Raw genomic sequence first — 16,765 nt, 5'->3', positions numbered from 1 at the left:
CCTTCCAACTGTCAACAGCTTTTCCTGGAACCTTCTGATGCCCTTCCCTTGATTGTCTCCCAGAATTCTCTCAGAGGTTCTGAAATGCCTTATTTCTACAGAACAGTGGTGCTGGGCTCAGTTTTCCCCTACTCACAAGTTATAGAAAGCTATGGTAAGTCTGGGTGCTCTTGGCCTATTTGCCTTCCATCCTGTGGGATCTACCCTCTGCATGGTTGAAGGGATTTCTCCAGGCAGATCTCATTACTTCCCAGTTCTCTGGCTGATCCTGTTACCTGAACCAGAGCTGTGCACCGGATTCATTCAAATCCCAAGATGAACTGGGTTGATTCAGGGGAGATGATTCAGGCTTTGGCCAGGTTGCATCAAGAGAGCCCCGGAATCACTCTGGCTCAGTTATTTATAGCCCAACATTCAGGATATAGGTTCTAGAAGGGCAGGTTAAAAGTAACGTTTATTTACATATTTTAAAGACACAGAAAAGGGTATCTATGTCTTGAAAACACACCAGGATAATTCACACAGTGCAGTTGATGGTAGATCACCTCACAGGGGGAATTCAGTTTGAGTAGGCCTGGCAGTGGTTGTCTTTGCCTGACTTCCAACCTCCCCATTTGAATAGCTAACATGATGCCCTCATGCTTAGAAGATTTCATTCCACACTACTTTTAGGGAGACCCCAGGGAAATTTGGAAATTGGATTATAAGGGATAGCCTCATGGCAATAATTGAGCCCTGTCTCATGGCAGCAGCTCTTTAAAGGGGGGGGGAGTCAGCTGAGCAGAGGCGTGCATTCTGTCTTAGCTGGGAAGACCCTAGGTAGGCTGTACGGTGGCCATCACAGAGACAAATAAATGCCTTGCCTCCATACCTTGCTTAGGGACTTCCTGCAGGCATCTGATCAGCTGCCTTCTACCAACAACACTATCTTATTTCCCCCCAGGTGAGCCTTTTTTATGACTTCTACTCGGGAAACCATGGACAAAAAGGGGGCGCCAACTAGTAAAAAACCCAAGAAACGGGTGAGGCTGGAGGCTGCATTCAAGGTACTGGGTTTATAACACATTGAAAATCAAAGTTTCTGTGTAATTGTTTCCCAGGTTTCAGATACAGCATTACTTATAAGCTAATAGTACAGTTTGGTTCATAATATATTGGGTGGGGTCTAGAAATAATCATGGTGAAAGTAGACCCACTGGACTCATTTCAACGGGCCTTCTTTAAGCATGACTAAGTCCGAATCCAACCCATTATACTACAGTATTATTTTTCATGTTTTTAAAAAAGTTTTATTTACATTATGTAAGTGATTTTGCTAACATTTAATTTCCTTCACTAAATTGTTTTTCCAGGTCTGGTTTTAGGCAGATTTTAAATGGGTTTTCTGTTGTTGAGTTTGTTCTGGCTTTGATATGGTTTTATATACTGATTGGCATTTGTGTTGCTTATAGTCAATATTTATTTATTCTTGTTTATTTATTTGTTTTTAATCTTGTATTTGGTGTTTTACTAATGTTGAAAACTGTTCAGGGGAATAAGTAAACCATCATAATCAGATTTCTCCTTCTTTAAATCCCTGGGATCTTCAGAACTCCAAGTGGCCTCTTAGTATCAAAGACCCCTTGGGATGATGATGATGATGATGATTTTGGATTGTTACATCTCCACAAAAGTTGTAATTGTCAAGGAATATCTGCATGTCCACCAAATGTACCTCCCTTGAGGACTGAATGCACCTCTGTCTTTATTCTATCTTTCTGCTTCTTGGTTGTAAATACACGTAATTAACAAGAAAGAAATGCAAGTATTTTGCCCTGTCTCATCACAGTATCTCGTACTTCGTCCTGTAGGACTTTTCAATTACACTTCTTTGGGTGTTGTTTGCTGCCTGCCTCCTGTCTGCAACCTATGGTTACAACATCTGGCTGATCTACTCCCCTTCTGTGGTACAAATGGCTTCTTTTATTTTGTGGGCTGTGTTCCCTAAGGGGTAATTTGTTGTGCCTCTGAAAGTGGAGGTAAGCCATAGCTATTGTGGCTAGCAGTCACTGACAGTCTAATACTACATGAGTTTGTCCAAGTTAGTGACTGTCAGTGCCATCAACAGCGACTGTGCTGCTTGAAGGAGTGCTTTCTTTTGACTCTCCTGAATCTTCCAACATTTAGATCCATCGGATTTCCTCAATTTCTGGTGTTATAAGGGAGGGAGGGGGAGACAAAATAGCATAAGCATTTGTAAATTTAGAGAAATCCACACTTAAAGGTGGTTGAATTTTCATGAGGACTTCAAAAACATCACAAACTGATATGGACCGGAAGAGGACTGAACTTAAGAAGGGACAAATGAGAAATTGAGAGAGATTGACAGGCTCTCCTATCCCTGGTCACAACCGTTGAGATTCTGCTGTCATGTGATGTGTAGAGCTGTCCTAACATCGACTTTTCTGTGCTTCTCTCCTAGCTCATAAAAGACTTTTATAACGTAACCACTTTCCCCCCGAAGATGAACCCCAACATCAAGTTATTCTTGATGTCCTCCTCCATCGCTTTATATCCACTGGGAGGTACATTTGGGGCACTTCTGATTGGCGTCCTGGAGGATAGATGTGGCAGGTATAGACAGAACCTGGACTGATGAACTGCATGCCCTAGGCTGGTGAGAAGTGAGGGGAAATGAGTTGCTTCTGACCTACATGCCCTGATCTGTCGCATTGCTCACCACCACAGATACCAAATGGCCCATGAAGGGGGAGGAGGTCACAAGAAGAGCATAAGACGGGCCCTGCTGGATCAGGCCAAAGGCCCATCTAGTTCCAGCATCTTGTCCTCACGATAGCCTACAGGTGCCCATGGAATGTCTGCGGATGCCTATGGAAAGCCCACAGGACAGCTACTAATAACTTAAGAAAGCTTTCCCTGAAGTGTTACCCAATTCTATAATGGAATACTACCTGAAGAACTCCTGAAATGTTTCTTATTGTTCTTAGATTCTTGAGGCAGTATCTTTTGTATTGTGTTTTATCGTCTGCGGCTTTGGTAGCTTTTGGCCGCAATGTGGTTATAAATCTGCAAGATGAATGGAAATAGAATCATAGAATTGTAGAGTTGGAAGGGATCACAAGGGCCATCTAGACCAACCCCCTGCATTGCAGGAATCTTTGGCCCAATGTGGAATTCAATCCCACGACCCTGTGATTAAGAGTCTCATTCTCTACTCACTTTAAAAAGCATGCTCTGGGTGCCTCCCCACACTTGTAACCACCATCAACTGGTCTGCGATCCCCATAGTGACTCAGGTAGTTGAGGATATAGCCACCAGGGCTAAGTAAAGTTTCAAAGTTCTAGGCAGACAAGAAAGGAAGATGAGACAGGATCAGCACCTTGGAGAGGGACCAAGCAGTAAGCTTCAGGGCAGGCATACACAAACTCAGCCCTCCAGATGTTTTGGGACTACAACACCCATCATCCTTAGCGAACAGGACCAGTGGTCAGGGATGGTGGGAGTTGTAGTCCCAAAACATCTGGAGGGCTGAGTTTGCCTATGCCTGCTTCAGGGGAAGTGAGGAAATACAGTTGCTGCAGACCTACATCTCTGCAGTAGCATCTAATAACTGGCCTTATGATATACCCTTTAGAAAGGGAGCTCAGAGGTAGAGCACAAGCTTCTATGTAAATGATCCCAAGCTCTGCACCCCTCGCGGGAACATAGCAGGGTTGCAAAAGCCAACTTACTAGACCTCATGGAAATGTCTGCTGAAATCCTAGAAAGGGCTTGGATAATTTTAAAGTGTTTAAGAGTAGGGCAGTCAGTGCCTTGCAGGTCTCCACCCATAACTAGCAAAGCGCAGAACCAAGTATCCATAGAAAGCTGAAGGCCTTATTGCAATTCCATAGCTGCTCTCCTACTGCTGCTCTTTTGGTGGTATCATATCTTCACTAGCAACTCCCAACCCACACAAACTTTTCTGCTTTCCTTGTCTTTTCAGGAAAGGTACTTTGATTATTACTAATGTTTTGTCCATTCTCTCTGCTGTCCTCATGGGTTGCACACATGAGGTAACTACATATGAATTCAAAATGGTTGCACGCTTGGTGACTGGAATATGTTCAGGTGAGTCAGGGTACTGGATTGAGTGGTGATGATGATGATGGTGATTATTATTTTCATTAAACACATTCCCATAACTTATGCTGTTACCTGCCATGTCTCTGCATCATTTAACACAGTGACCTCTCATGCAGATCAGAAATAACTGGTTGGCATTTTGCATACCTTCGTGGGGAACATTTTGTGGTGCTGACCAATTCCTGTTACTTCCCACTAGGGCCTCCTATACACCGTGGAGATATTCAGATGTTTATATAAATCATGTCACATGCAGATCATGAATTATCCCTTGATTTATCATCTAACTAGGAATAATCTACAGTGCTGTTCCCATATACATTGGCGAGATATCGCCTGTAGAGCTGCGAGGATGCATAACCATGACGGCCAACTTCTTTTTTTCCATTGGTGTCTTGTTGGCTCAGACCCTCGCTCTTCGGGAAGTCCTGGGGAATGAAAGAGGTAATTTAGAGAAGAGCACCCTCTGCCGTATAGCAGATCAGAAGCACAATCCCCGTTGCTTTATTGTTTGCAATATCATCAGTTACCCTTCTTGCACAGGTTGGCCGATTCTGATGTGCTTTGCTGGGGCCATGCCAGCGTGTCAGTTCTTCCTACTGCCCTTCATTCCTGAAAGTCCTAGGTACTTATACATTCAGAAGAAGGATGAAGATGGTGCAAGAGAAGGTACAATACTATCAATTGTAGTGGGACCTTTAGGAGTGGACACCGTGCAAAACTCCTGTGATCATTCCTGGGCAACTCATATTTAGGATCTCATTAGGAATGGTGGATAGCTTTACAATACTTTGAACTGTACTGGGACCACTGGGTGTGGGCAACGTACACAGTGGGGGTACTCCAAAAGCCTGAAGAACATTTGCCCATCCCATCAGACAAGGGTGGGGAACTTTTTCAGCTCCAGGGGCCAGTGGGCCAATGTTGACATGTGGATGGGGCAAGCTACCTGTCAATCCCATAACATCCTGATGACATCACATGGTTGATGGGTGGGTTCCCCCCCCTACAGGTCAACATCTCCCATTTGAGCATGGGAAAGTGTTTCGCCTACCCTTTTAAAGATTGCTGGAGCCATCTTTTAAAGGTGGAGTAGCAGAAAGACCCAATCACTCTCCTGAGCACAGTGGTAAGTTAACTCACTTTCAACAGGGGAGGGGGAAATCCTGCTTACTGCTGAGTGCAGCTGCACCAGAGAGTTTGCTACTCAACAAGATCACTCCCCCTTTGCATCGGATGACACAAAGGAGGAGCAATCCTACTTAGTGTTTGGTCTCTGCTTTGCCCAGTGTGGTGATCACACAGGGTCCCCGGACGTTTGACGGTCTATTGACCCTGTGCCACCACTGTAATTGCTTTCTTCGCTGCCACCAACCCGCTTCTCACAGGTACACACGGAGTCCAGACAGTTGTTAACATTAACAAATAATCAAGTTTATTTTATAGGCATGAACAAGCTTATGGTTTCAGTTAATTTTTCTTGGCAGTTTCTTAATCTTAGTTCCCTAACTGTCCTATTAGTTCCTAACAACTTCAAACTGATTATCCCAACTATCTATCTATCTATCTATCTATCTATCTATCTATCTATCTATCTGATTCCACCTAACAGTCCTAACAGTTCCTCTCACTCTCTCACCACACCACTCAACCAACCCACAGACTTATATCCTCCCTCTTCCTTCTCCAACTCCCAACCCTCAACTGACTTTCACACAACACCCACTCTAACTCCCACTATCAGTTTCCACTGGCCAATCACATCACACTCATTTTAACCCTTTCCTTATGACCCACCTAGGAGGCAAACACCACACCCAGCATATCAATGGCTCTCAACAACCAGCTGGCTGTTGGGCGCTTCGTGAGCTGCACAAAGTAGTTTTGGTCAAGCACTGCCCTTTTGGTCAGGCCCCTTCCTTGCCTGTTTGGCATTCGGTGTAGGTGTGGGCGGGGACTTCCGGGGTGGCGCCATCGGCAATGGCGGATTCCCTCTGATCCGGAGGGACAAGCTCCACAGGAAACGGGTCTTTCCTGCTACGGCGAAGCAGGGACCCTTTTAAAAATCACAGGCGGATGAAGCCTGTGACCATGGGACTCGGCGGGCACCTTTAGCGCCCCCCCCAACCCGCAAAGGAACCCACTAACAGGCTCCGGAGTGAAGAGGGGGAAGTGGTGCGGAGCTGAGAGTCAACTGCTTCTTCCGTGGAGCGAAGCTGCACAGCCGTTGCCGGAGAGCGCTGCCTTTTTCCTGGGACAATTTGGCTTTTAAAACAATTACCCGTGAGAACTTTAATTTCAGACAATTGGACTTTAAATAATGATTTGCGAGTAGGAAGGAAAATTGGACTAAGAAATTTACCTCAATTTGGCACTGAAACGGGAAGGTCTAAACAGGAAGTCAGCCTTCCGTTTCTTGTAGATAGATTAAAGCAAAGACATGGTAAACTAGAGTTCAGAAAATCGCTTGTAAAGGATTAACTTTCATCATTTAAAATTGTTGAACCCCCTTCGGAAGCAGGAGAAGAGGGGGGATTTTTTCTGGACTGTTTAAACCAGCAGAAGAGAGTGTAACGCAAAGTAACTTTCCACCATCTTGATCCTGGAGCGGGGTGTCAGGACTGACGTTCTTTTGGAAGCTCATTGACCAGAGACAAACGTCTTTGACAGATAGTTAAAAGAAGAGAAACATAGTGATTCCATTGTTCCCCTTCGCATTTTAAAGGAACAAATATTGACAAAATATCAGAAAAAGGAAACTTTGCTGCTAGATTTGCCTTTAAAAGAAAAGAACAAATAGAAGCTCTTCCCCTAGAGGGAGCCTGTGAAACTGTTACCAATTCTGAATCGGGGAGCTTGCAGCTGCAACAGATTACGATCGTGGGAATAGACTTCTGACCTTGCAGAACAATGTATTCAGAAGCTCTGCTGCGTGCTTTCTGTAAAACAAGTGCCCTACTGGAACAGCTATATGAGAAGACGGACTTGATGACTGTTGCGATTAGAAATTTTGGACAGGTAGTGGGAAACTATATAGAGCCCACCCAGGAATCAAATGTGCTTTGACAGAACAGATGAGGGAAGAGGATGTTGCTGAACCTTGGGCGCCAGAGATGGAAGGAACTGTGGCCCAGCAGGAACATGAATTCTTGGATTTGACAAATGAACTTGGAAAAAGCCAGATTTGGAAAGATAAAGTTTGCTTTGGTTTGGAAATGGGGGGTTGGATAGACCCCCCTATGCAGGGATGTTTGGACTTTTCAAGTCTGGCAATGGGCCATGAGATGTTTGGGGTTGTGGGGGCTCTTAATTCTGGAGGGACTTTGAAACATGTTTTTAAATACCACATGGAGTTTAGTGTGGACTATGGAATAGGGGCTGATTTGTCGAGAAGTTTCAAAAACACTGTTAAGTTGGAGTTCCCATGAGTGAAAGGAGCAGGAGACAATGTAAAGTACAGGTATAAATATGAAGAAGAACCGCGGAAGGGACATGGAAGGGACTTAAGGGCCTCGGACATAAGATTACCAGGTTAATGCGCTAGATTGATGGGATAGAAAGGACTGACAAAACCCGGGACCAGGAGGAAGAGACGCTGGATGAAGATTGGAAGGGGGGAAAAATTATTAGGATTGTTTTATAAAATTGATGAACGTTAGAAAAATGTTGGAACGAAATTATTTGGCTTTAGCAAAAATGTTTAAAGAATTATGTAAGAATATTATGGTTATGAGAAATTGGTATAAATAAGATTTAAGTTTTAAGGTCTTTTATAGTAAGATAAGATTAAAATAGATTAAGGTAATGTAATGACAGAATATTATGAAATATGGAAAGGATTTGCTGTGAAAATTAATAACAAGGATACAAAAAAAGGGAGGAGTAAGGAGGTCAAAGAAAGAAGGTAATGACAGTTAAGGATTTGAGAATATTGGATTTGTTTTTAAATGTTTGTGGTATATTTTTGTCTTTTGATTGTGCTGTGTTATTTTTTGATTTTGATTTTTATCAATTTGTATTGTTTGTGGTTTGTTTTTTCTTTGTTCTTTGTTCTTTGTTTTTTGTTTTTGTTTTTCTTTTTCTTTTCTTTTGTAATTCTAAAATTCTTAATAAATATCATTTTTTTAAAAAAAAGAATAGGTGTGGGCGGGCACAGCTTGCCCAAAATAACTTCGTTGGCTAAGCAGGGAACCTCAGTGGGGCAAGAGTGACTCACAGGCTGGAGATTCCTTACTCCTGTCATGGGATCTCAGCACTCCGTCATTATTGTATCATTCCTTTTATCCTGATGTTGTGATTAACACAGGGGCTTTGCACTGCCTTTAATTAGGTGTTTAAAAAACTTCATTTCCACTGACCCCTTTGCTTATTTTGGAAGTCACCTCCTTTCTGCCTCTACTCCCACCTAGCCTTGCAGATGTTGAGAGGACGGGAAGACGTGGAGGACGAGATGGACGAGCTCCGCGAGGAGTTCTTTGCTGCGAAGGCAGAAAAGCCCTTGAACACGCCCAAATTGCTCTGGAAGAGAAGCCTGCGATGGCAAGTCATCACTGTAATTACCTTGATGGCTTCCCAGCATCTCACTGGAGTCATTGCGGTAAGAGAGATGCAAGCCAAGGTGTTCTGAGGTTGAGTCAGGTGAAATAAAGACTTGTTTTGAACACAAAGTTCACAGGCGATGACACCAGTCATTCATGCTGTGTATCTAGGGAGATGGTCATATTCTCTGCACTCGGTTGATATTCTGTTCTCCAGGTCTGCAACTATCAAGCACCCCAGCACTTTTAATAATTAAATCATTACAGTTTTAATTGATTGTACTTCTTTTAACATTTGATGTTCTCGGCCATGGACTCCATTGGGAGGGAGGGTGGGACAGAAATGTAATAAACAAATTACTTTGAGCTAAAACCTCTGATTGTTCTGGTCTAATTTCAGGCTTACTATTATTCAGAGAGAACCTACACGTATACACATATGGGAAAAGACAATGTCCGCTTCATGAGTATAGCTACCACTTTGAGTTTCTGCCTGGCAAACATATTTTCGGTAAGCATCTCCCGACTCCTCTCTCTCTCATCATAGCTCATTCGGTAGAGCATGAGACTCTAAAATCTCAGGGTTGTGGGTTTAAGCCACACAAAGATTCTTGCATTGCAGAGAGTCGGACTAGATGATCCCCGCGGTCCCTCCCAACTGTACAATTATTGGATTCTAAGGTTTCATCACCACACATTTAACGCACATGGCTTCTCCCCAAGGAACCATTGGTGCTGTAGATTATCCTTCTTGGAGCTGCAGTTCCTGGTACCCATAGGCACCAACTCCTTAGGGCTGACTTGTCTTCAGCCCCCTCAATATTGTTGATCAGGGGGCTCAGCACCCCCCAATACTGAGGGGGCGGAGGAGGCCAAGCGCTGAGTGGACTGTGGTAAAGCATCAGTAGCAGGCTCTTCTGGAGCGAAAGAGAGGAGCAGCCGTGGCCACTGAGGGGACAGTGAGCAAACATTGATTTATGAACCTTGGCCAGGCAAGTGTTTGAACTGCTTCTTTGCCTCTTTCTCTCTCTAGATGTTTTTAGTTGATTCTGTGGGGCGGAAGATTCTGCTTCTCTCTGGCTTTGGCATCTGCGGCATCCTCTGTGTTCTGTTAGCAATTACTGTGGAATTGCAGGTGGGTAATTCAAAAACTTTGGGCATCTGTATAGCCATTTGAACCTGGGCACCCTTCCCTTTAGTATGTTCAGAGTAACTGGTAGCCATTGTTAGCCTTCTCCTCCACGAACTAGTCTAATCCCCTTTGAAAGCCATCCAAGCTTGTGGCCATCACTGTGGGGAGTGAGTACCATAGTTCAACTGTGTGCTGCAAGAAGGACTTCATTTTTTCCGTCCTGAATCTTCCAATATTCAGCTTCGTTTGAAGTCCAATGCATACTCTGAAATTTAAAATCCAATAGGTTTGTCTGTGAAAGCTTCAAGACGTGACTGACAAGGAATTGCACATTTTTCCTGGAAAAGTCACTTGGATAATAATAGAATCATAGAATCATAGAATCATAGAATCATAGAATCATAGAATCATAGAATCATAGAATCATAGAGTTGGAAGAGACCACAAGGGCCATCGAGTCCAACCCCCTGCCAAGCAGGAAACACCATCAGAGCACTCCTGACATATGGTTGTCAAGCCTCTGCTTAAAGACCTCCAAAGTAGGAGACTCCACCACACTCCTTGGCAGCAAATTCCACTGTCGAACAGCTCTTACTGTCAGGAAGTTCTTCCTAATGTTTAGGTGGAATCTTCTTTCTTGTAGTTTGGATCCATTGCTCCGTGTCCGCTTCTCTGGAGCAGCAGAAAACAACCTTTCTCCCTCCTCGATGTGACATCCTTTTATATATTTGAACATGGCTATCATATCACCCCTTAACCTCCTCTTCTCCAGGCTAAACATGCCCAGCTCCCTTAGCCGTTCCTCATAAGGCATCGTTTCCAGGCCTTGGACCATTTTGGTTGCCCTCCTCTGGACACGTTCCAGTTTGTCAGTGTCCTTCTTGAATTGTGGTGCCCAGAACTGGACACAGTACTCCAGGTGAGGTCTGACCAGAGCAGAATACAGTGGCACTATTACTTCCCTTGATCTAGATGCTATACTCCTATTGATGCAGCCCAGAATTGCATTGGCTTTTTTAGCTGCCGCGTCACACTGTTGGCTCATGTCAAGTTTGTGGTCAACCAAGACTCCTAGATCCTTTTCACATGTACTGCTCTCAAGCCAGGTGTCACCCATCTTGTATTTGTACCTCTCATTTTTTTTTGCCCAAGTGCAATACTTTACATTTCTCCCTGTTAAAATTCATCTTGTTTGTTTTTGCCCAGTTCTCTAATCTGTCAAGGTCGTTTTGAAGTGTGATCCTGTCCACTGGGGTGTTAGCCACCCCTCCCAGTTTGGTGTCATCTGCAAATTTGATCAGGATGCCCTTGAGTCCATCATCCAAGTCATTGATAAAGATGTTGAATAAGACCGGGCCCAAGACAGAACCCTGTGGCACCCCACTAGTCACTCTTCTCCAGGATGAAGAGGAACCATTGATGAGCACCCTTTGGGGTTAATAATAATAATAATAATAATAATAATAATAATAATAATTTATATATACCCCACCCATCTGGCTGAGTTTCCCCAGCCAATCTGGGCAGCTTCCAATCGAATGTTAAAAACAATACAGCATTAAATATTAAAAACTTCTCTAAACAGGGCTGCCTTCAGATGTCTTTTAAAGATAAGATAGCTACAGTGGTGCCTCGCAAGACGAAAAGAATCCGTTCTGTGATTCTCTTCGTCTAGCGGTTTTTCGTCTTGCGAAGCAAGCCCATTGACGGATTAGCGGATTAGCGCTATTAGCGGCTTTTAGCGGCTTATCAGCTTATCGGATCAGCTGATAAGCGGCTTAGCGGCTTAGAAAAAGGGGGGGGGAGAAAAAACCCCCGCAGGAACTCGCAAGACATTTTCGTCTTGCGAAGCAAGCCCATAGGAGATTCGTTTTGCGAAGCACCTCCAAAACGGAAAACTCTTTCATCTAGCGAGTTTTCCGTCTTGCGAGGCATTCGTCTTGCAGGGCACCACTGTACTTATTTCCTTCACATCTGAAGGGAGGGCGTTCCATAGGGCAGGCACCACTACCGTGAAGGTGCTCTACCTGGTTCCCTGTAACCTCACTTCTCGCAATGAGGGAACCGCCAGAAGGCCCTCGCCACTGGACCTCAGTGTCCGGGCTGAATGTTGGGGGTGGAGACGCTCTTTCAGGTATACAGGACCGAGGCCATTTAGGGCTTTAAAGGTCAACACCAACACTTTGAATTGTGCTCAGAAACGTACTGGGAGCCAATGCAGATCTCTCAGGACCGGTGTTATGTTGTCCTGGCAGCCACTCCCAGTCACCAGTCTAGCTGCCGCATTCTGGATTAATTGCAGTTTCCAGGTCACCTTCAAAGGTAGCCCCATATAGAGCGCATTGCAGTAGTCCAAGCGGGAGATAACTAGAGTATGCACCACTCTGGCAAGACAGTCCGCAGGCAGGTAGGGTCTCAGCCTGCGTACCAGATGGAGCTGGTAGACAGCCGCCCTGGACATAGAATTAACCTGCGCCTCCATGGACAGCTGTGAGTCCAAAATGACTCCCAGGATCATGTATTTTGATTTTCCCCATTACAAGGGATCTCACAGGGGCTTCACTCTTGATTTTCTGTGGCACCTGCTGCATTCCGTGGGCCAGCAGTGCTGTGGGAAAAGACATGGAAATTGTAAAGAAGGGACATCCTTGAAGATCAAGGGGGTAATCAGTGTGGTAGACCCCAAACTCCCATCATCCTCAATCAGCATGGTGAAATGGACAGGGATGACTGGAGTTGTGGCTTCGCAACTTGTGGAGGGCACCATGTTGGCTACCCCTACCCTATGTAAATGTTAGTTAGCAACTTTAGTAATACATAACTGACATATACCCAACTTTCCCTAACAGGACACCATAAGTGAGATGGCGTATTTCAGCACAGTTTTTATTCTCCTATTTCTCCTTGCACAGTGCATTGGCCCAAGTAAGTACCAAGCTCCATGGAGGACGTAAAGGATATGAATAGGAAAGATAAATTACTGAGTCAGTGAAAACGTTGCATTCAATGTTCTGAATCCTTTCTCTCTACCAAGATTCAACTCCGTGTCTAATTGTATTGGAGCTGTTCCTTCAGACATCGCGAGCCTCAGGCTTTGTGATTGCGGGCTTTGTGCACTGGTTCATGAACTTTATATCAGGAGTCCTTTTTTATCACACAGAGGTGAGTGATTTTGATGGTCAGTTTTGACGGGGAGTTCATGGTTTGCTTTAGGGCTGTGCAGCAGATTTGGCTGAGGCCTGAAACAAATCGGGCCTATTTGGAGGGACTCCGTTTTTGGATGAGTCAGGTTCAGACGGCCACAGTTGACTGCAGGTCATGTTGCATGGCCCAGAACAATCCATGGCTGTTGGGGGTGGGGAATTAGGCATGAGGGAGAGGCAGGCAGGGTGGGGGAAAACTGCATGACTGCTGGATGCTTCCTCCTCCCCACATGTCCCCTTCCGCTCAACAGCTGGGTGTGGGTGATACTGTGCAAGCAGCTTTCCTTTAGGATCTGGGTGTCAGGAGTGAGCCAGCAATAAATCACACTGTGCATGTTGGAGTTAACTCATTATTACCAGGTATACTACAGACTTGGTTGAATGTCAGGCCTAATGAGCAGAAGAGTTCATTCCCTGTGGTCTTACTCCATGAAGAGAAGAAGAAGAAGAAGAAGAAGAAGAAGAAGAAGAAGAAGAAGAAGAAGAAGAAGAAGTTGATTAAAATACAATTTAAAAAACAAGATTAAAATACAACATTAAAACATTAGGATGCAGCCTCTTCACAGGAGGTGAAAGGAAAAAGAAAGAGAGGAAGGGAATCAAACTGATTCTAAGCCAGAGGCCAGGTGGAACAACTCTTTCTAACAGGCCCTGCAGAAAGAAATCAGATCCTGCCGGGCCCTGGTCTCATGAGACAGAGCGTTCCACCAGGCCGGAGCCAGTGTTGAGAAGGCCCTGGCTCTGGTTGAGGCTAATCTAACTTCCTTAGGGCCTGGGACCTCTAGGGTGTTGCTATTTATGGACCTTAAGGTCCTCCATGGGGCATTCCAGGAGAGGCGGTCCTGTAGGTACGAGGGTTCTAGGCCATGAAGGGCTTTAAAGGTCAAAACCGGCACCTTAAATCTGACCCTGTACTCCACCGGGAGCCAGTGCAGCTGGAAAAGCACTGGGTGAATATGCTCCCATGGCAGAGACCCTGTGAGGAGCCTCACTGCAGCATTCTGCAGCCACTGGAGTTTCTGGGACAGCTTCAAGGGCAGCCCTGTGTAGAGCAAATTACAGTAGTCAAGCCTGGAGGTGACTGTCGCATGGATCACTGTGGCCAGGTCGGGGTGGGAAAGGTAAGGGACCAACTGTTGTCAAAAATCAGTTGTCAAGGCTGAAAGTCCCCTCTTCCCCACAACAGTCTTAAGTCCCTTCCTCTCTAGGGCTTTTTCCAAGCAATCTGAGACTGTGCCTGTATGCAGCCAATCTCTCCTCTGCCCTTTTCATGCCACTTCTGGTTCAGGGAGAAAAGGAGGGAGGGGAGCTTGTCACAGCAGAAGGAGGAGACACTTGTGACTCCTCACCAGCCGAACTCATCTTGGCCTCTTGGCCTCCCTCCTCCTCTGCTTCAGCTTCTGCCTTTGATTCTAGATTTCACTCTGCCACAGACTCTCCCAGCTCACCAGGTCCTGCTACCCCTTCAGCTTCTGGCATCTCCTCTTCCCAGCCTTCTCCCTGTGACCACTCATCGTCATCCCACCACCACTCCCTGGGCTCTGAGCTTTCCTTGGTGCTTCCTCAGCTTGTTCCTCCCACCATTCCTCTGTGCCCAACCAGTCCATGACACCGGGGATGGGGTGGCACCCTGGTCTCGGTAGGGAGAGGGGAAGGAGACACAAGGTTCCTTCCTGCACCCAACTCCTGACGGTGTTTAGAAAAGCTTTAAAAACCCTAATTAAAAATTAGCCCTGGCCACAAACGTATTCAGGAACAGATTGGGGTGAGAAGTTGGTCCCCAGGTTGACCCTGGATTGGAACCATAACTCTGGTTAATTAATCCCATCCACATGTAGCACCATTACCTCCCCCTCTAATTAAATCCACACAAATATAAAGTAATATGGTTGTACCCCCCTCCCATTTGCTTGCCCCTAGAAGCTTTAAGCTGTGAAGCAGTTTATAAATTTCTGGGTTGTTTTCTTTAAAAAGTTATTTGATGCCATATAAAGCATCAAACTATCAAGTCATTGTGCAACCACATTCCTTCATCTGCCCCAAACATGCCTCTCCCAAATCGGTCTCTATAGCCACAGCAGGCACTGTAATGGTCCAGTGGTTTGGCTTCACTCACCTACCCACCCCAAGGCACATCTGAGACAGATGGATGCCAACTATTGCATCGTGGACTGGGGCTCGGAGCTACTGTGTAGATGCCCATGCTTTGGTGCCTTCTGCAGTAGTGATGTATGGAAGTGAGAGCTGGACCATAAAGAAGGCTGATCACCAAACAATTGATGCTTTTGAATTATGGTGCTGGAGGAGACTATTGAGAGTCCCATGGACTGCAAGAAGATCAAACCTATCCCTTCTGAAGGAAATCAGCCCTGAGTGCTCACTAGAAGGACAGATTCTGAAGCTGAGGCTCCAGTACCTTGGCCACCTCAAGAGAAGAGAGGACTACCTGGAAAAGACCCTGATGCTGGGAAAGATTGAGGGCACAAGGAGAAGGGGACGACAGAGGATGATATGGTTGGACAGTGTTCTTGAAGCCACTAACATGAGTTTGACCAAACTGCGGGAGGCAGTGGAAGACAGGAGTGCCTGGCGTGCTCTGGTCCATGGGGTCACAAAGACGTGACTAAATGACTAAAGAACAACACGGTCATGGAAGGGTATAGTAATACCTAAATTCAGGCTGTGTGATTGGTGGGCCATGTCTAAGCTCTGGATTGCTTCTTTCACATATTGTACTTCTCCGGACTCCGTATCAAAACATGACGTTGATAAACTGACTGGGTTGAAGAATTCGCACTGATTCTGTAGCCTAAGCTAAAGCTTCCCCAGACTGACCCTCATTCCCCTCTTCCAGGGTGTGAATGAGGATCTAAACACACAAACACATACACTATGTGCATGATAGATACAGTAAGTAAATAAGCTTCCGTGATATGCTCATCTCTCTCTCTTCCCAACCTTCCTCCCCCATTTCCTTTCCAACTCTAGAAGTCGATTGGATCCTACTGCTTTCTGCTTTACTTCCCTGTCTGCCTAGCCACCTTTTTGTTCATCTTGAAGTTTCTCCCAGAAACCAAGAAGAAGACCTTTGTGGATATCAAGAAAATCATGTTGCTGCGGTCAGTCAAGAAGGTCTCAGCCACGGTGGTTGATTAGAAACTCGAGAATCACCCTATGCAGTTATTTAGTTGGTATTTTTTTGTTTTTGTTTTTGTTTTTGAATTTCCAAACAAACGATTCTAAGAAAGCTCTTATTGATATCCTCCAATTGCCTTAGTTCAGGTAATGTAGTAATAATATAAGATTCCCTGCTGATCTAAAAACAGTCTTCTTCTTTTTTACATTCAGTCTTATCTGTGAAAACAGGGACAAACTGAGAAAGCAGCTTACCTACATTTTATTAGCTGCCATCGTTTCAATATTTTGGCTGAGTCAAAATATATGGAGATCGGAGATGGGCAGTAGCTCAGTGGGTTTACAGGAAAGAGGTCCTAGGAGAACTTCCTGAGAACTTCCAGGTGGAGCTAGGAAGGATTTTAACCTGAAGACCTGGAGAAGTGCAGCCAGTCCTTACAGACAGTATTGGACATACCAGTTGCCCAGCTTCAGCATAAAACAGCTTCCTCTGTTCATTGATTGTTATCTCAATGGCTTTGTTTGAGCTGCTTGTGTACAGAAATGGATACATTGGTGTAATGGCTGGGAGTTACTCGTGCGTAATCCTGCCCCGTTTGGGCATTAGGTTGCCTGGTTAACCCTTCGGACT

General features: G+C 45.1%; 1 protein-coding gene across 2 annotated transcripts; it reads left to right on the top strand.

The window, feature by feature from the left end:
* Positions 1–42: 42 nt before the first annotated feature.
* LOC310713080 (solute carrier family 2, facilitated glucose transporter member 5-like) lies at positions 43–16,322 on the top strand. Of its 2 annotated transcripts, XM_083516811.1 has the most exons (13): positions 43–154; positions 944–1,046; positions 1,851–1,946; positions 2,462–2,613; positions 3,987–4,111; positions 4,418–4,570; positions 4,670–4,795; positions 8,536–8,723; positions 9,065–9,175; positions 9,698–9,799; positions 12,646–12,721; positions 12,831–12,958; positions 15,988–16,322. In XM_083516811.1, the coding sequence occupies exons 2-13, from the start codon at positions 957–959 to the stop codon at positions 16,153–16,155; spliced, it is 1,515 nt and encodes a 504-aa protein (XP_083372937.1). In that variant the 5' UTR covers positions 43–154; positions 944–956; the 3' UTR covers positions 16,156–16,322. The 2 variants fall into 2 exon arrangements, with proteins under 2 accessions (XP_083372937.1, XP_083372938.1); XM_083516812.1 differs by lacking the exon at positions 1,851–1,946.
* The last annotated feature ends 443 nt before the right edge of the window (positions 16,323–16,765 follow it).

The sequence above is a fragment of the Podarcis liolepis genome, assembly GCF_965112155.1.
Source record: "Podarcis liolepis genome assembly, chromosome: 8".
NCBI lineage: Eukaryota > Metazoa > Chordata > Lepidosauria > Squamata > Lacertidae > Podarcis > Podarcis liolepis.
The sequence above is the reverse complement of the archived record's forward strand: the minus strand, read 5'-3'. Positions and strand labels throughout refer to the sequence as shown.

What these genes read in the sequence shown, in the direction of transcription:
- LOC310713080 (XM_083516811.1), top strand. Translation starts at nt 957, where the DNA reads ATGACTTCTACTCGGGAAACCATGGACAAAAAGGGGGCGCCAACTAGT. An exon ending in AGTCCTGGGGAATGAAAGAG is followed by an intron (nt 4,571 to 4,669) that starts GTAATTTAGAGA and finishes CTTCTTGCACAG; the next exon opens with GTTGGCCGATTCTGATGTGC. An exon ending in CAATTACTGTGGAATTGCAG is followed by an intron (nt 9,800 to 12,645) that starts GTGGGTAATTCA and finishes TTTCCCTAACAG; the next exon opens with GACACCATAAGTGAGATGGC.